Below are 18,188 nucleotides of genomic sequence, written 5' to 3'. Positions count from 1 at the left end.
CGCTGCTCGGTTGGCGCAATGGGCTTATATTACAAAAATGGGGGCTGGGGGATATCTTCATCTTCTGATGACTGTTGTTTTATGACAACAGAACGCCTCACAACAGCTTCAACCCTACTCCTGTCTGTAGAGACATTTTGTTTGTGACGTACACACATATTTGTCCACATATGACGTCATATACTAATTATCACAATTGTATATGATTACAGTAACTTTAGGTTTTGAGTATATATTCATTTTAATTTGCATCCTGTAGACAACACTCATGATACATATTTAATGTAGATTTTACTGTTTTGTCTAGTTACAGGCCATTTTGATAAATTTGCTTAAACCCTTTCTTCACCCATTGGCCAACATCTCCTTACATAGAGAGAGAGTTTATTGCAGTAAAGGGGCACAGGCCCATTATACAATACATATTTCATTGATTTTTTCAATTGAGCGATTGAGCCAAACTATATTATACATTGCACAATCTAAGTGACAATTAATTAATATTGAGTTGTTTACATCAGTTTTTCATTGACAGGAAAATATATTTCGCTAAGACATTTACAGTGTAAGCATTTTGTGATGACAGTAGTTGTTGGAATTTAAAAAGAGTTGGGTTTTGTATATCGTATTTCGGTAATAAACTTCTTATATCATTATAGAATGGACATATACAAAAATGCTATTTAGTTTCGACACAAGGTACGATACACAATGGACAGAATCTTTCACTCGCACTTGGGGGCACGGGTGGCCTAGTCGTCTAATACTCTGTTTATACGGCGAAAAATTGCACATATTCAAATTTGCACACATATGCAAATTTACACACGTGAGCAAAAGTATATTTGCTGTGCATTCATACGAAGTATAAGTCCCATAAGCAGATTTGGAGTAAATTGTCAAAACCATCCATTTCTGTCATAGCTATGGAAAAGATCAGACTGGAATGTTTCCTGGAATGGTTGTTCTGCAGCACTTTGAAGAGACAGACTGGCTAGAAAACTTCAGAATGAGAAAGGAAACATTGGATTTCATTTGCAGAAGACTTGAAGGTGAACGCTCTCCTTCCCAAGACACTGTTGAAGAACCATTGGGTGTCATAAAGAAGGTAGCAATTGCCATTTACTTGCTTGCAGAATACAGAGTCGGTAATCTCTTTGGTGTTGACAGCAATTGACAGCATAGGTGTTGATGATGACCTTGTGCCCCATCTGAGCATTGTGTATCGCAATCATGTCCATGACGTCCCGGGCTTCAGTCAGCGAGGACCACGATGCCCGCGTGTTTGCAAATTCCGATATTTACATTCAAGGTGATAATGGCATTCTTTTCCCCACATGGAACAAGAAGGTTGGTGATTCCAATATGCCAGTGGTACTACTTGGTGATGCGGCCTACCCATTAAAGATTTGGCTTTTAAAGCCTTTCTCCAACAGAGCCAATCTAACTCCTGCTCAAGCCACATTCAACTATCGCCTCAGCAGGGCAAGGATGACGATAGAGAATGCCTTCAGTCGTTTGAAGGGACGGTGGAGATGCTTACAAAAGCGATTGGACATTGATGTGGAGTTTGCTTGCATAGTGATTGGCTGTTGCAATGTCTTGCATAACATGTGGGAGTGTCAATGAAACCTTCAGGGATGAGTGGAATTACGACACAAATGATGACGCAGATGATGAAGAAGTGGGCATACAGGATGGAGGTGATGAACCTGTCCGTTGTGCAAAGACCCTTAGGGATTAAGTTGTTCTTCAAAACAATTCTCTTCCCTTAATCCTAAAAGACATCTCGTTTCCTCGTCGCTCCATGCAGATCCACATTTTTGGCCCTCATTTGGTTTTTTTCTGCTAGCCATTTTTGACGGTCTGGTCTGTTTGAAGTCTGGACATCAACTGGTAGCATTCTGACCAATGAGGATTAAGCGTTGCTAATTTGTATATCTAAACTGCATATACTCACAGGTTGTAGCAAATTTGCACCTAGTCCCAACTAGGTGCAAATTTACTCATATGAGTAAAATCTGCACATGAGTAAATGCGTCCATACGGTCAAACTTGCTCACATAAGCAAATTTGCAAATATGCAAAAAAAACACACGTGTGCAAATGCCGCCGTATCAACAGGGCTTAAGGCGCCGCGATTCGCTGTGCAGAGTTGCGTCCCTTGGACACGCCAGAAACCTATGATTGTGGGTTCGAATCCCGATTCGCCCCGATTATGTTTCTAGGTTTGTCAGCACCATACCCGTGCTCGTGGGTTTCACCGAAGTGGTAAACGTCTAAAACCTGCATCACTTCGGGCTTTCCTCCCACATTAAGCTGACACGCCGCGATATGACTGGAATACTGTTAAAAGCGGCGTTAAACCCAACTCACTCACTCACTCATTCGCACTTATACCAAGTGTACGTCCGTATTCAATCATAAGTTTATGGTTTGAACATCTAAATTTAATCAAAGCATTTCTATAAGGATGTGCAATGACAAGTGATAGGTATTCTTTAAATTTGAACAGACTTAACAGACTGGTACATTTTCATTTTAGAATATTTTGACAAATCCTCAAACCACATTTGGTAGTCAATCTCTTTACAACGCTCTTTAAACTCTGACAAAAAGGAAGTGATACAATTAACATTTTGGTTACATACAGAGTATTTGCCGCGAAGCCGACTTTAGAGTCAATACAATGGTATGTACATATGTTTAAATTAAATGATATGTCTCATATATTTGTTTGTTTGTTTCCAATATTCAAGCTATACGACGACAGCCTATAAATAATCGAGTCTGGATCAGACAATCCAGTGATTGATATTGTGAGCAACGATCCACGCTCATACGTCCGTCACAGGTGGCAGTGGACCTTTTGTAACCCGGGATTCCCACGGGGGTGTCTCAAATAATCTTATACCCTGTTCACATGCGCCTCTATACATATGTGTGTATATGTGCATACGTGTGTAGAGATACATACGTGAGTATACTTGTCATGTGAACGCGTTTACTCATGTGTGTATATTTACACCAGGAGCAAATTTGCATCATGTCTGGAGCAGGTGCAAATGTACATGTAAATTTGCACTGTGTTTATATGTTGCAATGTGAACGTTTATGTTAACGTAAGATGATGATCTAATTAATATCTGTTCTTTTACCAACACCAAACAAATTGTCAACAGTGGCCAATGTTTATACGTATATACAGAGTTGAGCGGACGGTGGTTTTTTTGTTTCAAGGAGTCAAACCTTTTCGTACAAATTAAATCAAACACTTGTTGCTTCACGCGAAAGTTTTCGGTGAAGTAACTCTCTTCTCATTCAACTTTGATTGGAAAACAACCTGTTTTGTGGTGAAAGTCGTAAACAGACTGACGAATGTGTGTGCCTTACCCAATTTACATACTTTATTTACACACCTAAGTTGATTTTCATGTGAACGCATAGTAAATTTACTTATACGCACGTATGTATAGTTATACATGTGTAAAATTACTTACGTTAGTAAATGTTGTGCATGTGAACGGGGTATTAGAGAAGCAACATGCAAGAAGACAGTGAAACATTGTTAAAAATACAAAAAGTTCTCTTTGGTTTGTATGCATTCGGAACACACAAGGGTAGAGAAAAAACGTATCTCGGAATTGTTATATTCTTTATAAGACTGATATTTGAAAAAGAGACTGCGTCAAGACTACTTGATACTGACAGTGTGTATATGTGTAGGTCGAATCCACATCGTAAGTCTATTAGTATATGGGGCGGTCGGGTAGCCTTGTGGTTAAAGCGTTCGCTCGTCACGCCGAAGACCCGGGTTCGAATCCCAACATGGGTACCATGTGTGAAGCCCATTTCTGGTGTCCCCCGCCGTGATATTGCTGGAACACTGCTAAAAGCGGCGTAAAAACCAAACTCACTCACTCACTATTAGTATATAAGGTTTAAATGTTAATAATACCGAAAAAGTATGTATGCTCATTAATCATTCCGAATCCTCATATGTCCTCATTCATGCTTCTTGTCCGAGTCGGGCGGTCGGGTAGCCTAGTGGTTAAAGCGTTCGCTCGTCACGCCGAAGACCCGGGTTCGATTCCCGACATGGGTACAATGTGTGAAGCCCATTTCTGGTGTCCCCCGCCGTGATATTGCTGGAATATTGCTAAAAGCGGCGTAAAACCATACTCACTCACTCACTCACTCACTCACTCTTGTCCGAGTCGACTACGACTCCGATGCCACTGTGCTCAGGCGGCGACATGTGGTGTTCATGCTATCGACCACTGGTTCGTCTGGCCCGCACCTGATTAACTACATGATATAGCTGGAATATTTATGACAGTGGCATAAAACAACATTCGCTCATTCAAAAATCCCGCTTTAATACAGACAACACAGCAACATCGCCGAATACTTGATACGTGCCGGCGCTGACTTGAACAGATTCAACCAGCGACATCGTCAACCCGTTCACAACGCCGCCTACATGGGGATGACAGGGGTCCTCAGACTGCTGGTGGCGAAAGGATGTGACGTCAACTCCCCGGTAAGTTAGGTATAGTTTGTTGTCACACTGATAAATACTTTGGGTTACAATAAACATGATTATCTCGAATAATAGCTTAACACGATGTCACAAAGGGGGCACGGGCTTTCCTCCCACATTAAGCTGACAAGCCGTGATATAACTGGAATATTTTTAAAAGCGGCGTTAAACCCAACTCACTCACTCACTCTAAAAGGCGATGTTTTTTCATTTGTGGCACCATACCTCGTTTTGTAAAAACGTAATCATATACAAACGCTTGAACGACTTATTGATCTGACGTAGATACATTCTCGGTAAAGGTTATTTCGAAAAATTACTTATTTCGAAGTCAGTCCGTTTATTCCTAATGGTACCCTGTCAAAAAAGCGGAATGTCAAACCGGAACGGAAAAAAATAATCCTTGAACGACCTACTGAGCCGAGATTCGAGGACTGCATCCCGTTTGGATATTGTGAAATGTTTTATCCAGATTCTCATCTTTTGTCTCCCACACAGGATCGAGACGGCGATACTCCAATCTTTGACGCCATTGGTAAAGACCAATACGAGGCTGTGGACGTCCTTCTGACGTCATCGAAGCTGGACCTGACGGTTGCCAACAAAAGAGGATTCACGCCTATTCACACGGCGGCCTTTAAGGGCTCGGCTAGGTATCGTGTGAAACAGGTTTCATTCGTCACCACTCGCCCATTTCCGTGGCCTGCCGGAAGACTCGTCCCCCTATCGATGAATGTTATGTGCGAAAATTCGACAAACCATACAGAATGCGCGTATGACTTCAAGTACTTCGGTCAAAGAATCATTCAGGAATATTTTTTATTCCACACGTCTTGCATCTTAATATATCCCTTTGATACAGTGAGACGTGTTCAATCAATATATACCGTGAGTCCCAATGTGTTTTCAATAGCATCTGGAATATATATGATATAAGGGAGAAATATACGTGAATCATTACGCAACGAGTTGACAATTTTTTTAGCTATGCCCGTTTGCGCTCAGACGGAACCTAGTCGCAAATATGGCCACGAGAGGTCACGAGTCGCTATTCGACTTGTCCCGGAATAACACGAGTTGGTCACGAATGAAACATGTCTATTAGAAACATACCAATACCTGCCTTCGCGGACAGAACTTAATTTAATAGGAGCCCATAGGGGCGAGCTTATCTGAGCCTCATCATGTAATAACTGTTGATGAGAGTAACGAGTGATGGGGTGTGCATTTCAGTTATATCACGGCGTGTCAGCTTAATGTGGGAGGAAAACCCGACGTAATGCAAGTCTCAGACGTTTACCACTTTCACGAAACCCACGAGAAGGGTGCTGACAACTCAGTATAGTAATGTGGGATTCGAACCCACGATCAAAGACTTGTCGACACATCCATATAGTCGAGAGAGCCGATTTGACAAAAGAGCAGTAAGCGTAGGGATGCAACATACCCACGTTTACCGTTTAACCAAAGCAGTTAACGTCCACGACCTGCATCCAGCTGACACGCCTGAAATAACTGAAACTCACTCCCTCACTGAAACACTGATCAAAGGAAAAGGGGAAATCAGGTGTTATGTAGGAAGTGTATTTATGTGCAGTATCATTTCTATGTATGTAAATAATATATCGAATCCTGTTTTTTCAAAGACCTCGGGACTATCGACTAATTGACTTGCCCGTAGTTCGGGATCAGTGTTTGTACCGACAAGGCCCATAAAGTCACATCAATATATACACGTATAGGGTCAGGGTAGGGGTCAGGGTCAGGGTAGAGGTCAGGGTCAGGGTTAGGGTAGGGGTCAGGGGTCAGGGTCAGGGTAGGGGTCAGGGACAGTGTAGGGGTTAGGGGTCAGGGTAGGGGTCAGTGTCAGGGTCAGTGTCAGGGTTAGGGTAGGGGTCAGGGTTATGGTTAAGGTAGGGGTCAGGGTCATGGTTAAGGTAGGGGTCAGGGTTAGGGTAGGGGTCAGGGTCAGGGTCGGGGTTAGTTAATGGAGTTCGACTTTACCAAGTTTCACTGCATTGAAAGAGCAACGAATCACACACATCAATATAAACGAACATCTGTTGCACCAGACTAGCTGAGAAGATTCTGGGTCGAAACCGTGGTCTGGTCAATCTGAAGAAAGAAGATGGCTTCACTGCGCTCCATCTTGCCGCCTTCAACGATCACGCGGAGGTCGCCCGCATCCTCATAAGCGTTGTGAGTAGACATACCCCGGGTTGGGGGAGAAGGGTAGGCCCCACTTCATCTAGCGTTCATGGAGTGGTGGGTAGCTCAATCGTTAAAGCGTTGACTCATCAAGCTGCAGAGCCGTGTTCGATTCCCCAACTGGGTACAATGTGTGGCTACATGCTGTCGTGCTGTGGTTCAGTTAGTGAATATCTACAACATGGCGATGGCCTCATGGATAACGCTCTGCCTTGTCCAGTCACGTCACCTGCAGACAAAATGTGTAAGTCCCTAAATTGGTACAAATTGTGAAGCCCATTCTTTGTATACCCCGCCATGATGTAGCTGGAATCCTGATGGCGGCGTAATGCAACACTCACTCACTGAATGTGTGTTTACTTTGCCAGGGCAGGGCGGACCTGAATGTTCAGGGCACAAAGGGGGAGACGCCATTACACCTGGCGTGTAGGGAGGCCTACCTGAGCCCCACACAGGTCCTGGTCAAGACGGGTGAGTTGGGTTGGGGTGAGTTGGGTTGGGGTGAGTTGGGTTGGGGTGAAACTAAGAAATGTGCCTAATTTAATCTAAACATCTAGGTATAAACGTTCATAGGGGCAAAATAGAGGTTGTATTTACTTTATATTATTTGTTGTCATAAGTCCGGTTGACTGAGCTGTGTTTAAAGATTTAAATTTAATATTAAGGCTTAAAAGTTCAAAAAGCCAATTTGAGACTTCACAGAAATCATCAGTTCACTCTCGATTATCTGTGATGGAGAATATGTCTAGGGTCTTTCTCATTATCAAATAGAGATGTAATACGCTGGATAATCGAGTGTGTGTGCGTGTGCCGTCACGTACATGCGTTTGCGCGCTTTGCTCAATTTCTAGGGTAAATTCAGCTTAACCTCGGCTGTACCATAACATATGCATTTCAGGAGCCAATGTGAATGTCAAGGACAACCAAGGTAACACCCCCCTGCACGTGCTTCTGATGGGGAACCAGGAGGGGGCCCTGGTGAGTACATATCCCCTTTGTTGGTGTGTTTGTGTGTTTATTTGTTCGTTTGTGTGTTTGTCGCTGCGCTCAACAATAGTCCAGCTACATGAAGGCTTCGTACGATAACACTCAATCAGCTGCTTCAGTCGCCTCTCGAGACAAGAACAGAATACTCGGGACCTGTTCTAACCCGGAGGCATGTTTTTTTCTGATGACATAGATAGGTACATATACTGACAGGTGAGGTGAGGCGAAACCGGGTTTAACGTCGCGTCCAAGATTATTGCACTTATATAGCGACGTGCATGCACATGTGTGTGTGGCTGCTTGTACTAGACCGGACTGATGCTGATTTATAGTGCTAGCTCACTGAGATACCATGCCGCAGTTTAACATAAAAAAACCACTCAGACACAGTATACTGACTCCGAGCCAACCAGTCCTTGTTTTAGCCCCTTAATGCCGAGCGCCAGACAGTGAAAGAACAAGTACCATCTTTTAACGTCTTTTTGTATGACGCGGCCGGGAATCGAACCGCGGACTTTCCGTTCTCCGGGCGGACGCTCTACCACTAGACCACGAAGCCGGTATATACTGACAGAGGAAAATAAGGGAATAGGTAGCAATCTTGGAGAAGATCGTGTACGTGTATGTCACGTGGCATAGAGATGAAAGCGATTTAATGTACTGTGAGGAGTTACGTCCCTTATTGCCTCTCCAGGATCCACTGATCGTAGATTCGAATCCTATATTCGCCGCTGCAATTTGGTGACTCCTTCAGGGCTCTGTTCGTGTTGTTTTACGCGGCTTTGTAGAAATATTCCAGCAACAACGACAATTAGTTTCACATATAACATACTACATTATTTGTTCAGCATTTACGGCTGAAAACAGTTTTCATTATTTTATTTTTTTAAACAAATCCCAGGCCCGACGTAAAATATCAATTAGTCGGAGGGGAGGCTTGATCGTGTTGTTGTGCGCAGGTCACCGAGAGTCTTCCCACCGTGCTATTTCATTTGTCAGCACTCGCCCCTTTCCGTAACCCGCAAGAAGACTCGTCCCCCTCTCGATGAATGTTATGTGCGAAAATACGACAAACCAATCAGAGTGCGCGTATGATTTCAAGTACTTCGTCAAAGAATCCCTCAGAAATAATTTTTGATTTTACATATGTCTTGCATCTAAAAATATACCAAAGACACAGTGAAATGTGTTCAATCATATTGTATAATTCCGCACGTCCCGATGTGCTTTAAAAGGCATCTGAAATATATATAATTTTTGGGGAAATATATGTGAACCATTACGCAACGAATTGACAATTGTTTTAGTTATGCCCGTTTGCGCTAAGACGGAACCCGGTCGCAAAAATGGCCACGAGAGGGGCACGAGTCGCTATTCGGCTTGTCCCGGAATAACACGAGTTGGTCACGAATGCGTGCTATTTATGATTCCAGTTGCGGATGTTGGTTGGACAGCCTCCGAAGGTTGACGAAGAAAGCCGAGTGCGCATTGCCTGTTACCTCCTGCAACACCAGGCAGATCTGACCGTGAAGAACAACAGTGACCAGACCGCTATGGACATATGTCGGAGTGAGAAGATCAAACAAGCGGTCCGTTCCTTCAGCCAGACAAGGTTCGTGTGACGCCGGCAACCCGCGGTGTCCTCCATTTGTGTAATGTTGTTTAACGCCGCACTCGGCAATATTCCCGCCATATGACAGCGGCATGTAAATTATCGCATCTGGACCAGACAATCCCGTGATTGATATTATGTTGGTTGGTTGGTTGGTTTGGTGTTTAACGCCGCACTCAGCAATATTCCAGCTATATGACGGCGGTCTGTAAATAATCGAGTCTGGACCAGACAATCCAGTGATTGATGTCATGAGCATCGATCCACGCAATTGGGATCGATGACATGCATCAACCAAGTCAGCGAGCCTGACCACCCGATCCCGTTAGTCGCCTTTTATGACAAGCATAGTCACCTTTTACGGCAAGCATGGGTTGCTGAAAACCTATTCTACCCCGGAATCTTCACGGGTCGATTGATATTATGAGCAACGATCCATTCCTTAAGGGTACCATGACGCACAATAAACCAAGTCACCGAGCCTGACGCTCGATCGTTTCAGTTGCCTTGCTTGGAAACGGAAGAGCCAGTGGGAAGTACCGCCATACAATCTCGGTCATCGATAGACATGTTACAATTTTCTGGACCCGTGAATATCCGGGCTAGAATAGGTTTTCACCGACTAACGGCGTAAGAGGCGCCTAACGGGATTAGGTGTTCAGACTCGCTGACTTGGTTGATGCATATCATCATATCCCAAATGCGTGGATCGATGCTCATGATGTCAATCTCTGGATTGTCTGGTCCAGAATCGATTATTTATAGACCGCCGTCATATAGCTGGAATATTGCTGAGTGCGGCGTTAAACAACACACAAAAAACACAATTTTCCCTTTTTCAGTTTTCAAATTATGAATCGAAACTTTGTCAAAATAGTTTTTTTAGGTATAGTCTGGAATTGAAGTCGTCAATTTGAAATGACTTCCGTAAGGCTCGAAAAGCTTCTTTCTGATTGGCTACTGGCGACTCCTTGTTGGCTATTTCATTGGTCGGTCAAAGTTGGCGAAAGGTCGTTCTGACGTGACCTGTAATGGGAGTCCTCAGATCTTTGTTCATCGGTAGCGAAGGTTAAAATCTGATTTTAATGAGATTTTGTTTGTCCTCCTAGACCAGAAGCAATTGAGGGCTGTAATTCTAAACCAGTTCTCAATTTGCTACGAATTGTAACGAAATAGAACTGGCAGAAAATGTAAACAAAGTGAAAATCTTTTGTCTCGTTCAAGCAGGACCAGCTACAAACTCTAAGGACTAGTAAAATGAAGTTTCCACTAATCCTATTGACTGGTTTAAAAAACGAATTTCCATGACTAAATGTTCTAGCCCTTTTAAATGACACTCCAGGGATATCACTAAATACTCCACAAGACGGCGTTAAACCACATTCACTCACGAACTACAGTTGCGCCTTCCGATCTCGGTCAAGCGGTACAAAGCAATCTTAGCGCAAAGTTTAAGGCCCTAAGTACTGCTGGAATATTCCAGAGCCCTATACAGTAAACTACGGTTATAACGAACTCAAAGGGACTACTAATTTTAGTAGTTCGTAGTTCGTTATAAGCATATATACAGCATAACTACAGCAAATAGACGGGATCAAAAAAGTAAGTTCGTTATATCCGTCAGTTCGTTATAAGCGTGTTCGTTATAACCGTAGTTTACTGTATTCATAAACGTGTGGAGCACAAAGGGCGCGTAACTGAGTGAGTAGGCTTTGCAAAATTTCAGTAATATTACCGACAGTGGACCTTAAGAGTCGTTAAAACATACGCTCGATCAGCCAGATACGTACTCCGTCGCTGCCGTCAGGGTTACGAACAAGGATCACCAGATTCTTCAGGCAACTTCTCCTAGGAAACATTCGTTGTACAAGAAAGATTTCTCTTCCAGCTCTTCAGTTGGTCAGGCATCACCGCAGGTCACAATGAGTTCACAGCAGGTCACACTGAGGTCAGACGACCGAGGCCCTAAGCTGTGCTGCAAATGTATGGACGTCCGCGCTAACGCCATCTACCTTCCCTGTGGCCATAAAGAGACGTGCCGGAAGTGCTGTGTCGGCGTCAGGACATGCGGCGCATGCGGGAGAGACGTCACGAGGAAGGTCACCGAAGGTTAGTTTCAAATACCAACACGGTGGCCATGTTGCTTAGTTTCCTGTTTAACTCAATACACGATCCAGGATTTTTAAAACGAGCGTGGATGGGTGGTTGTAGGAGCAAATTTTCTCATTCTAAAAACCAGGAGGGTGTGTTTTATTTGAAATTTAAATTGTTATTTTGTGTTTGGTTGGATGTGAGTGAGTGAGTTAATATGGTTTTACGCTGCTTTTAGCAATATTCCAGCAATATCACGGCGGGGGGACACCAGAAATGGGCTTCACACATTGTACCCATGTCGGGAATCGAACCCGGGTCTTCAGCGTGACGAGCGAACGCTTTAACCACTAGGCTCAATACTAGGGGTCTCAATACTGTATGTATACCTTCAGTAGGACAATAGGGCAATAATTCACATATGTAATTCATTAATTAGAAGATAGTTCATGGAGATTCATGCCGCTGGTACTCATCAAATATGAGGAGAAAACTGAAAGGTGTAGGAGAACAATTCGGGTCGTGTGATTATTTTGTGAATTTCTTTTAAAGTGACCTGTCATTTGTTATTCAGGGGGCCTGGGATTTTATCCCCAAAAATAAATCGACCCAGAAAATGCTTGAAAAAGATAATTACGCTTCTGTTGAAATGAAAATATTGTCTGCCACAAAACATTGTGCAAGATGTTTTTAAAAAAAATATATCAAATAGTCGGTCCCAAACAAGACCTATATCCAATGGGCATGTGAGTCCCGTGATGATTATGAGAACAGGTCCCAAGCAACCTGTTAATAATGCTAAATGGACAGGGTCGTCAGGCTCAGTGACTTGGTGGAGTGCATGTCATCGTTTATCAGGGGCGGTCGGGTAGCCTAGTGGTTAAAGCGTTCGCTCGTCACGCCGAAGACCCGGGTTCGATTCCCGACATGGGTACATTGTGTGAAGCCCATTTCTGGTGTCCCCCGCCGTGATATTGCTGGAATATTGCTAAAAGCGGCATAAAACCATATTCACTCACTCACTCATCGTTTATCGACGGCGTGGGTCGTCGCTCGTCATACCAATCACTTGATACTTGTCTATACTCGGTTACAATCGTGTGACAAACTGATAATGAAATATAAGGTTTTCATTGTTTTCACTGTAATTCTCAATGTCGCAGCTATGACTGATCAATTATTAATTTCACTTACAAAAAACAAAGATCAGAAAGGAATGTTTAATCATTATGCCGGCAGATCCTTATTTTTCAACATGTTGCTATAGAAACACACTTTGTTTCAGACGGAAACAGAATCGGAAAAGACTGTGTCATTCAATAGACCAGGGTAGAATCTACAGTCCTGTTCTTGAAAGCAGTGAACCGTCTCTGGCTTGGGATATAGTGAGTGAGTGAGTGAGTTGGGTTGAACGCCGCTTTTAACATTATTCCAGTTATATCGCGGCGTGTCAGCTTCATGTGGGAGGAAAGCCCGAAGTGATGCAGGTCTCAGACGTTTACCACTTCGGTGAAACCCACAAGCACGGGTATGGTGCTGACAAACCTAGAAACATAATCGGGGCGAACCGGGATTCGAACCCACAATCATAGGTTTCTGGCGTGCCCAAGGGACGCAACTCTGCACAGCGAATGGAATATAGTGCGTTTCAAGACAATATTCTTCATCGGTGTAAAACTAGGAATGTGTGCGTTGCTTAGCCTTGGTCCATCTTATAACCATGTAACACACAAGGACACGACAAGGACACGACAAGGACCCGACAAGGACCCGACAAGGACAGGACAAGGACCCGACAGGGAAACAACAAGGACACGACAGGGAAACGACAAGGACACGACAGGGAAACGACAAGGACACGACAAGGACACGACAAGGACCCGACACGTTCTGAGACATTTGGAGGTGGTCCTTTGTGGTAGTCGTTGTAACTGGGAAACTGACACCGTGAACACAGCGCCCATCCAGGAATGTGTACACTCTCGTCAAGTGAATTGTTGCCGGACCATGACTTCAAAAGCCTTGTTCAGTCAGCAGCCAAGTCAAGGACTGAAACGTAGTCGGTGTATCATCAGCTATCAGCACCAGACACCAAGCCTGGTCCCCAACTCTGTCTGTTGACTGTTATCAACGACTACCGTCCATCGTCGCTGTCTCAACCAGAAGAACCAACATTAGGAAAACAGTATTAAAGCCCAAAAGATCATGATAGACTGTCTGATTTCCGTTCTCAAATGTGACTTTCCCTTTTCGTGTTCTGAAGTTAGAGACTCTTTGATTGGCATTTCTAGAAGTTGGTAAGTAACAGTTAAGACAAGCTATTTTCATGTATGACTACTTCTTTATTAAAATTAATTAAATTAAGGATTTGAATAGCGCATTTTCAAATTAACAACTGCTCAAAGACACCTAGACCATGATTGACCAAGTCAAAGGTTCTCTTGAAGAGACTGGTTTTGAATTTCTTTTTAAAGCTTGTCAGATTTTGTTTCTCTGATTTCTTGTGTCAGATTGTTCAATAGCAATGGGCCAGCATGTTGAAATGACCTATCGCCATCTGTTTTGTGTTCCGTGACTTTGGCACCACTATCAGATGATGGTCTTTTGATATTGTATAATGTCACTTTATCAATCATTATCCTATTTTGTTGTTAATCCCTGCCATGAATTCCTCATGTTGTTTGTGTTAATCTTTACTAGACGTATATAAGTCTGTACTGTGCTGTCTTACTTCACTCTTGCTTGACATATGTATAAGGATCTATACTGAAGTAGTCATCCTTACAAATATCATGTCTGCCGTAGGAACTCTGAAGCAAAGTCACTACTTGACCAAGGTCGAGGACCTTACTTTAACAAGCACTTGACTTAAAACATTTCTTCCTTTTTAAGCTTAAGGCATTTCTGTTTGCCACTGTAGGCAATATCTGTATAAATGATTTGCTACTACGTATGTTCATTAATGTTCATTTTCTTTGTTTACAAAGTCCTAGCAACTATTCTCGCTGGGTTTGCGGGATAGCCTTGTACCGTACCGGACGCGGTGGGTCATATCACTGGTTGAGAGATCTGGGCAGGATTATTTACAGACCGCCGTCATGTAGCTGGACAACACACCAGTGAACATGTGAATGTGTTCCCTCTGTGTGTGTGTTTTGTTTGTTGTCGCACTATCGTCCAGCTTTATGACGGCGCTCTGTAAATAATTGAGTCTGGACCAGACAATACAGTGATTGACATCATGAGCATTGATCAACGCAATGTGGGTGCGTTGACATGCATCAACCATGTCAGCGAGCCTTACCACCCGATCCCGTTAGTCGTCTTTTACCTACCGATTCTAACCCGGATCTTCATGGGTCTCTGTGACATATGTTTGAGGGTGGCAAGCATCGATTTTTATAGTTTACTTGGGACTGTTGAAACTTCAATTAACTCATACGTGGTGAAGCCAGTTGTTATATTTCTAATTGTAATGATAGTTCACGAAGACACACACACCACACCACCCTTGGTATACTTCGTTTCTATCCAAAAGTGAGTGAGTGAGTGAGTGAGTTTGGTTTAACGCCGCTTTTAACAGTATTCCAGTCATATCGCGGCGTGTCAGCTTAATGTTGGAGGAAAGCCCGAAGTGATGCAGGTCTCAGACGTTTACCACTTCGGTGAAACCCACAAGCACGGGTATGGTGCTGACAAACCTAGAAACATAATCGGGGCGAACCGGGATTCGAACCCTAAATCATAGGTTTCTGGCGTGCCCAAGGGACGCAACTCTGCACAGCGAATCGCGGCGCCTTAGACGATTGGGCCACCCGTGCCCCCTTCTATCCAATAGGTTTAAATGATAATCATATGAGAATATACACTGAGAACTAGGTCTACCTCGCTCCTCGATGTGCAGAGAAAGCCAGAAACCAGGTACGAATCTCGATTCGTTCTGATTATGTTTCTAGGTTTCAAAGTGATAAACGTCTGAACCATGCATCATGTCTGGATTTCCTCCCACATTAAGTTGACAGGTCTTGATACAACTGGAATACTGTTCAAATCCCCGTTTTACCCGACTCACTCACTCACTCACTGAAAAAATGCTTATGCGACATAAAATCTGAAGTCACTCACTAAAGTTCGAGGTACAGATCCTAATAATACAGTAAACTACGGTTATAACGAACTCAAAGGAACCACTAATTTTAGTTTGTAATAACAGTTGTTCGTTATAAGCATATATCGAATAGTTATCATTGTTAATAAATTATTCTAAGAATACTACCTCTATTACATCTCAGCCATTAATCCTCTATTTTGGCTTCATTCACACAAACTAAAAGTTTCAGATTTTCAACAGATGTCCTCTTCACTGTCAATTACGCACAATTAGTTGCCGCCAAGTAGTCTCGTAACTTCCCACGCCATGACGTCACAATGGCGGCCATATCACTTTTTCCCCTCATCTCCTGCTAGAGGTAGATGAATTTGGGAGGTGGGATGGAGTAATTCGAATGTAATAGTGGTAGTATACTTAGAATTGTTAACGATCATAACTATTGTTGATAATTCTTACGAAACTCCTACCTCTATTACATATCTGCCAGAATATATCCCGGTGGGATCTGCATCTAGTAACTCCCTGTGTAATTGACAGAAATCCTCTTCTGGAAATCTTAATGTACTGATTCTAATCCAACTAAGATAATTTTCCTCTGAAATTCCCCCTGAGGACTTAAAAATCAGAAACTATGTCATTAATCAGTCAAATATGTGATATTATCACTAGTTTTACCACTATGTTTGCTGGTTTTGATCATAATAAACCTGGATTAGTGAACTATAATACCGGCGATTATGTCACTTCCGGTTATGACGTCACTTCCGGTATGTCACTTCCATTTTTTTGGTAGTGACGCCTCTTTAGGTCTATTTCTATCCCAAAATCGTCATTTCCTGGTTAGGTCTTTGTTCAGCTATTTCCGGTGCTGACGTAACTTTCAGGTTTCGCTGTCACTTCCGTAATGACGTCACTTCCTGTCAACGGTGATAGATGCCATTTAAGGTGCTTCTAATCCATCTTACACCTAATAAGCAGAGTAATCAAGGGTGTGTACTTCATCCATCTAGCCTTTGTGATATCCTTGTTCGAAATGGTCTTAGAGGATAGAAATAATCTCCTTCGATGGCGTCTATGTGGGTCTGTAGCCGAGAGAAAGAACTTGAGAGCTCTGATTGGACATAAGAGTCTGTCTGGTTGATCAACTGTTGGTCCCTATGCTGAGATTGTATAGTGTCTATGGCCCAATGGCTATGGCTAGCAGAAACAATGTTTTCCTGGCTTTTTTAAGTTGGGTAGCCTTCACCATGGGTTCGTAAGGTTCCGTTAACAGTGCCGATAAAACCACGGATAGATTCCACATGGGGAAGATACGAGGGGTCCTAATATCTTCTAGTAGAAGGGATTTTTGGCCAAACATCCCGGCCTGACCGCACATCCCGGCCTGACCGCACATCCCAGCCTGACCACACATCCCAGCCTGGCCACACATCCCACACACCCCAGCCTGGCCACACATCCCACACACCCCAGCCTGGCCACACATCCCACACACCCCAGCCTGACCACACACCCCAGCCTGACCACATATCCCAGCCTGGCCACACATCCCACACACCCCAGCCTGGCCACACATCCCACACACCCCAGCCTGACCACACACCCCAGCCTGGCCACACATCCCAGCCTGGCCACACATCCCACACATCCCAGCCTGACCACACATCCCACACATCCCAGCCTGACCACACATCCCACACATCCTAGCCTGGCCACACATCTCAGCCTTGCCACACATCCCACACATCCTAGCCTGGCCACACATCTCAGCCTTGCCACACATCCCACACACCCCAGCCTGACCACACACCCCAGCCTGACCACACATCCCACACATCCTAGCCTGGCCACACATCTCAGCCTTGCCACACATCCCACACATCCCAGCCTGGCCACACATCTCAGCCTGGCCACACATCCCACACATCCCAGCCTGGCCACACATCCCACACACCCCAGCCTGACCACACACCCCAGCCTGGCCACACATCCCAGCCTGACCACACATCCCACACATCCCAGCCTGGCCACACATCCCACACACCCCAGCCTGACCACACATCCCACACATCCCAGCCTGACCACACATCCCAGCCTGGCCACACATCTCAGCCTTGCCACACATCCCAGCCTGGCCACACATCTCAGCCTTGCCACACATCCCGGCCTGGCCACACACCCCAGCCTGACCACACATCCCAGCCTGGCCACACATCTCAGCCTTGCCACACATCCCAGCCTGACCACACACCCCAGCCTGGCCACACATCTCAGCCTGACCACACATCCCGGCCTGACCACACACCCCAGCCTGACCACACATCCCAGCCTGACCACACATCTCAGCCTGACCACACATCCCAGCCTGGCCACACATCTCAGCCTGACCACACATCTCAGCCTGACCACACATCCCACACACCCCAGCCTGACCACACATCTCAGCCTGACCACACATCTCAGCCTGACCACACATCTCAGCCTGACCACACATCCCACACACCCCAGCCTGACCACACATCTCAGCCTGGCCACACATCCCAGCCTGGCCACACATCCCGAGTTGCCTCATCAGCAACAAGTTGCAGGGAACATACTATGTTTCCTAGCATTAGTAAGAATAGCACAAAGACAAG

The 18,188-nt window shown here is 44.4% G+C and overlaps 1 protein-coding gene across 1 annotated transcript in view; it reads left to right on the top strand.

Annotated features, from left to right (window-relative positions):
- Positions 1-12,884, top strand: part of LOC124148179 (E3 ubiquitin-protein ligase MIB2-like) — a 38,062-nt gene extending 25,178 nt beyond the window's left edge. The window contains exons 12-19 of the mRNA XM_048382945.1: positions 4,387-4,543; positions 5,042-5,196; positions 6,616-6,742; positions 7,120-7,222; positions 7,650-7,729; positions 9,172-9,350; positions 11,239-11,459; positions 12,727-12,884. Coding sequence (XP_048238902.1) covers positions 4,387-4,543; positions 5,042-5,196; positions 6,616-6,742; positions 7,120-7,222; positions 7,650-7,729; positions 9,172-9,350; positions 11,239-11,459; positions 12,727-12,764 — 1,060 coding nt within the window. The 3' untranslated portion in view covers positions 12,765-12,884. The remainder of the gene's footprint in view (positions 1-4,386; positions 4,544-5,041; positions 5,197-6,615; positions 6,743-7,119; positions 7,223-7,649; positions 7,730-9,171; positions 9,351-11,238; positions 11,460-12,726) is intronic.
- Positions 12,885-18,188: the final 5,304 nt, after the last annotated feature.

The sequence above is a fragment of the Haliotis rufescens genome, unplaced genomic scaffold (assembly GCF_023055435.1).
Source record: "Haliotis rufescens isolate VD_foot unplaced genomic scaffold, xgHalRufe1.0.p SCAF_42, whole genome shotgun sequence".
Classification (NCBI taxonomy): Eukaryota; Metazoa; Mollusca; class Gastropoda; order Lepetellida; family Haliotidae; genus Haliotis; species Haliotis rufescens.
This window is presented reverse-complemented; position numbering and strand designations above follow the sequence as displayed.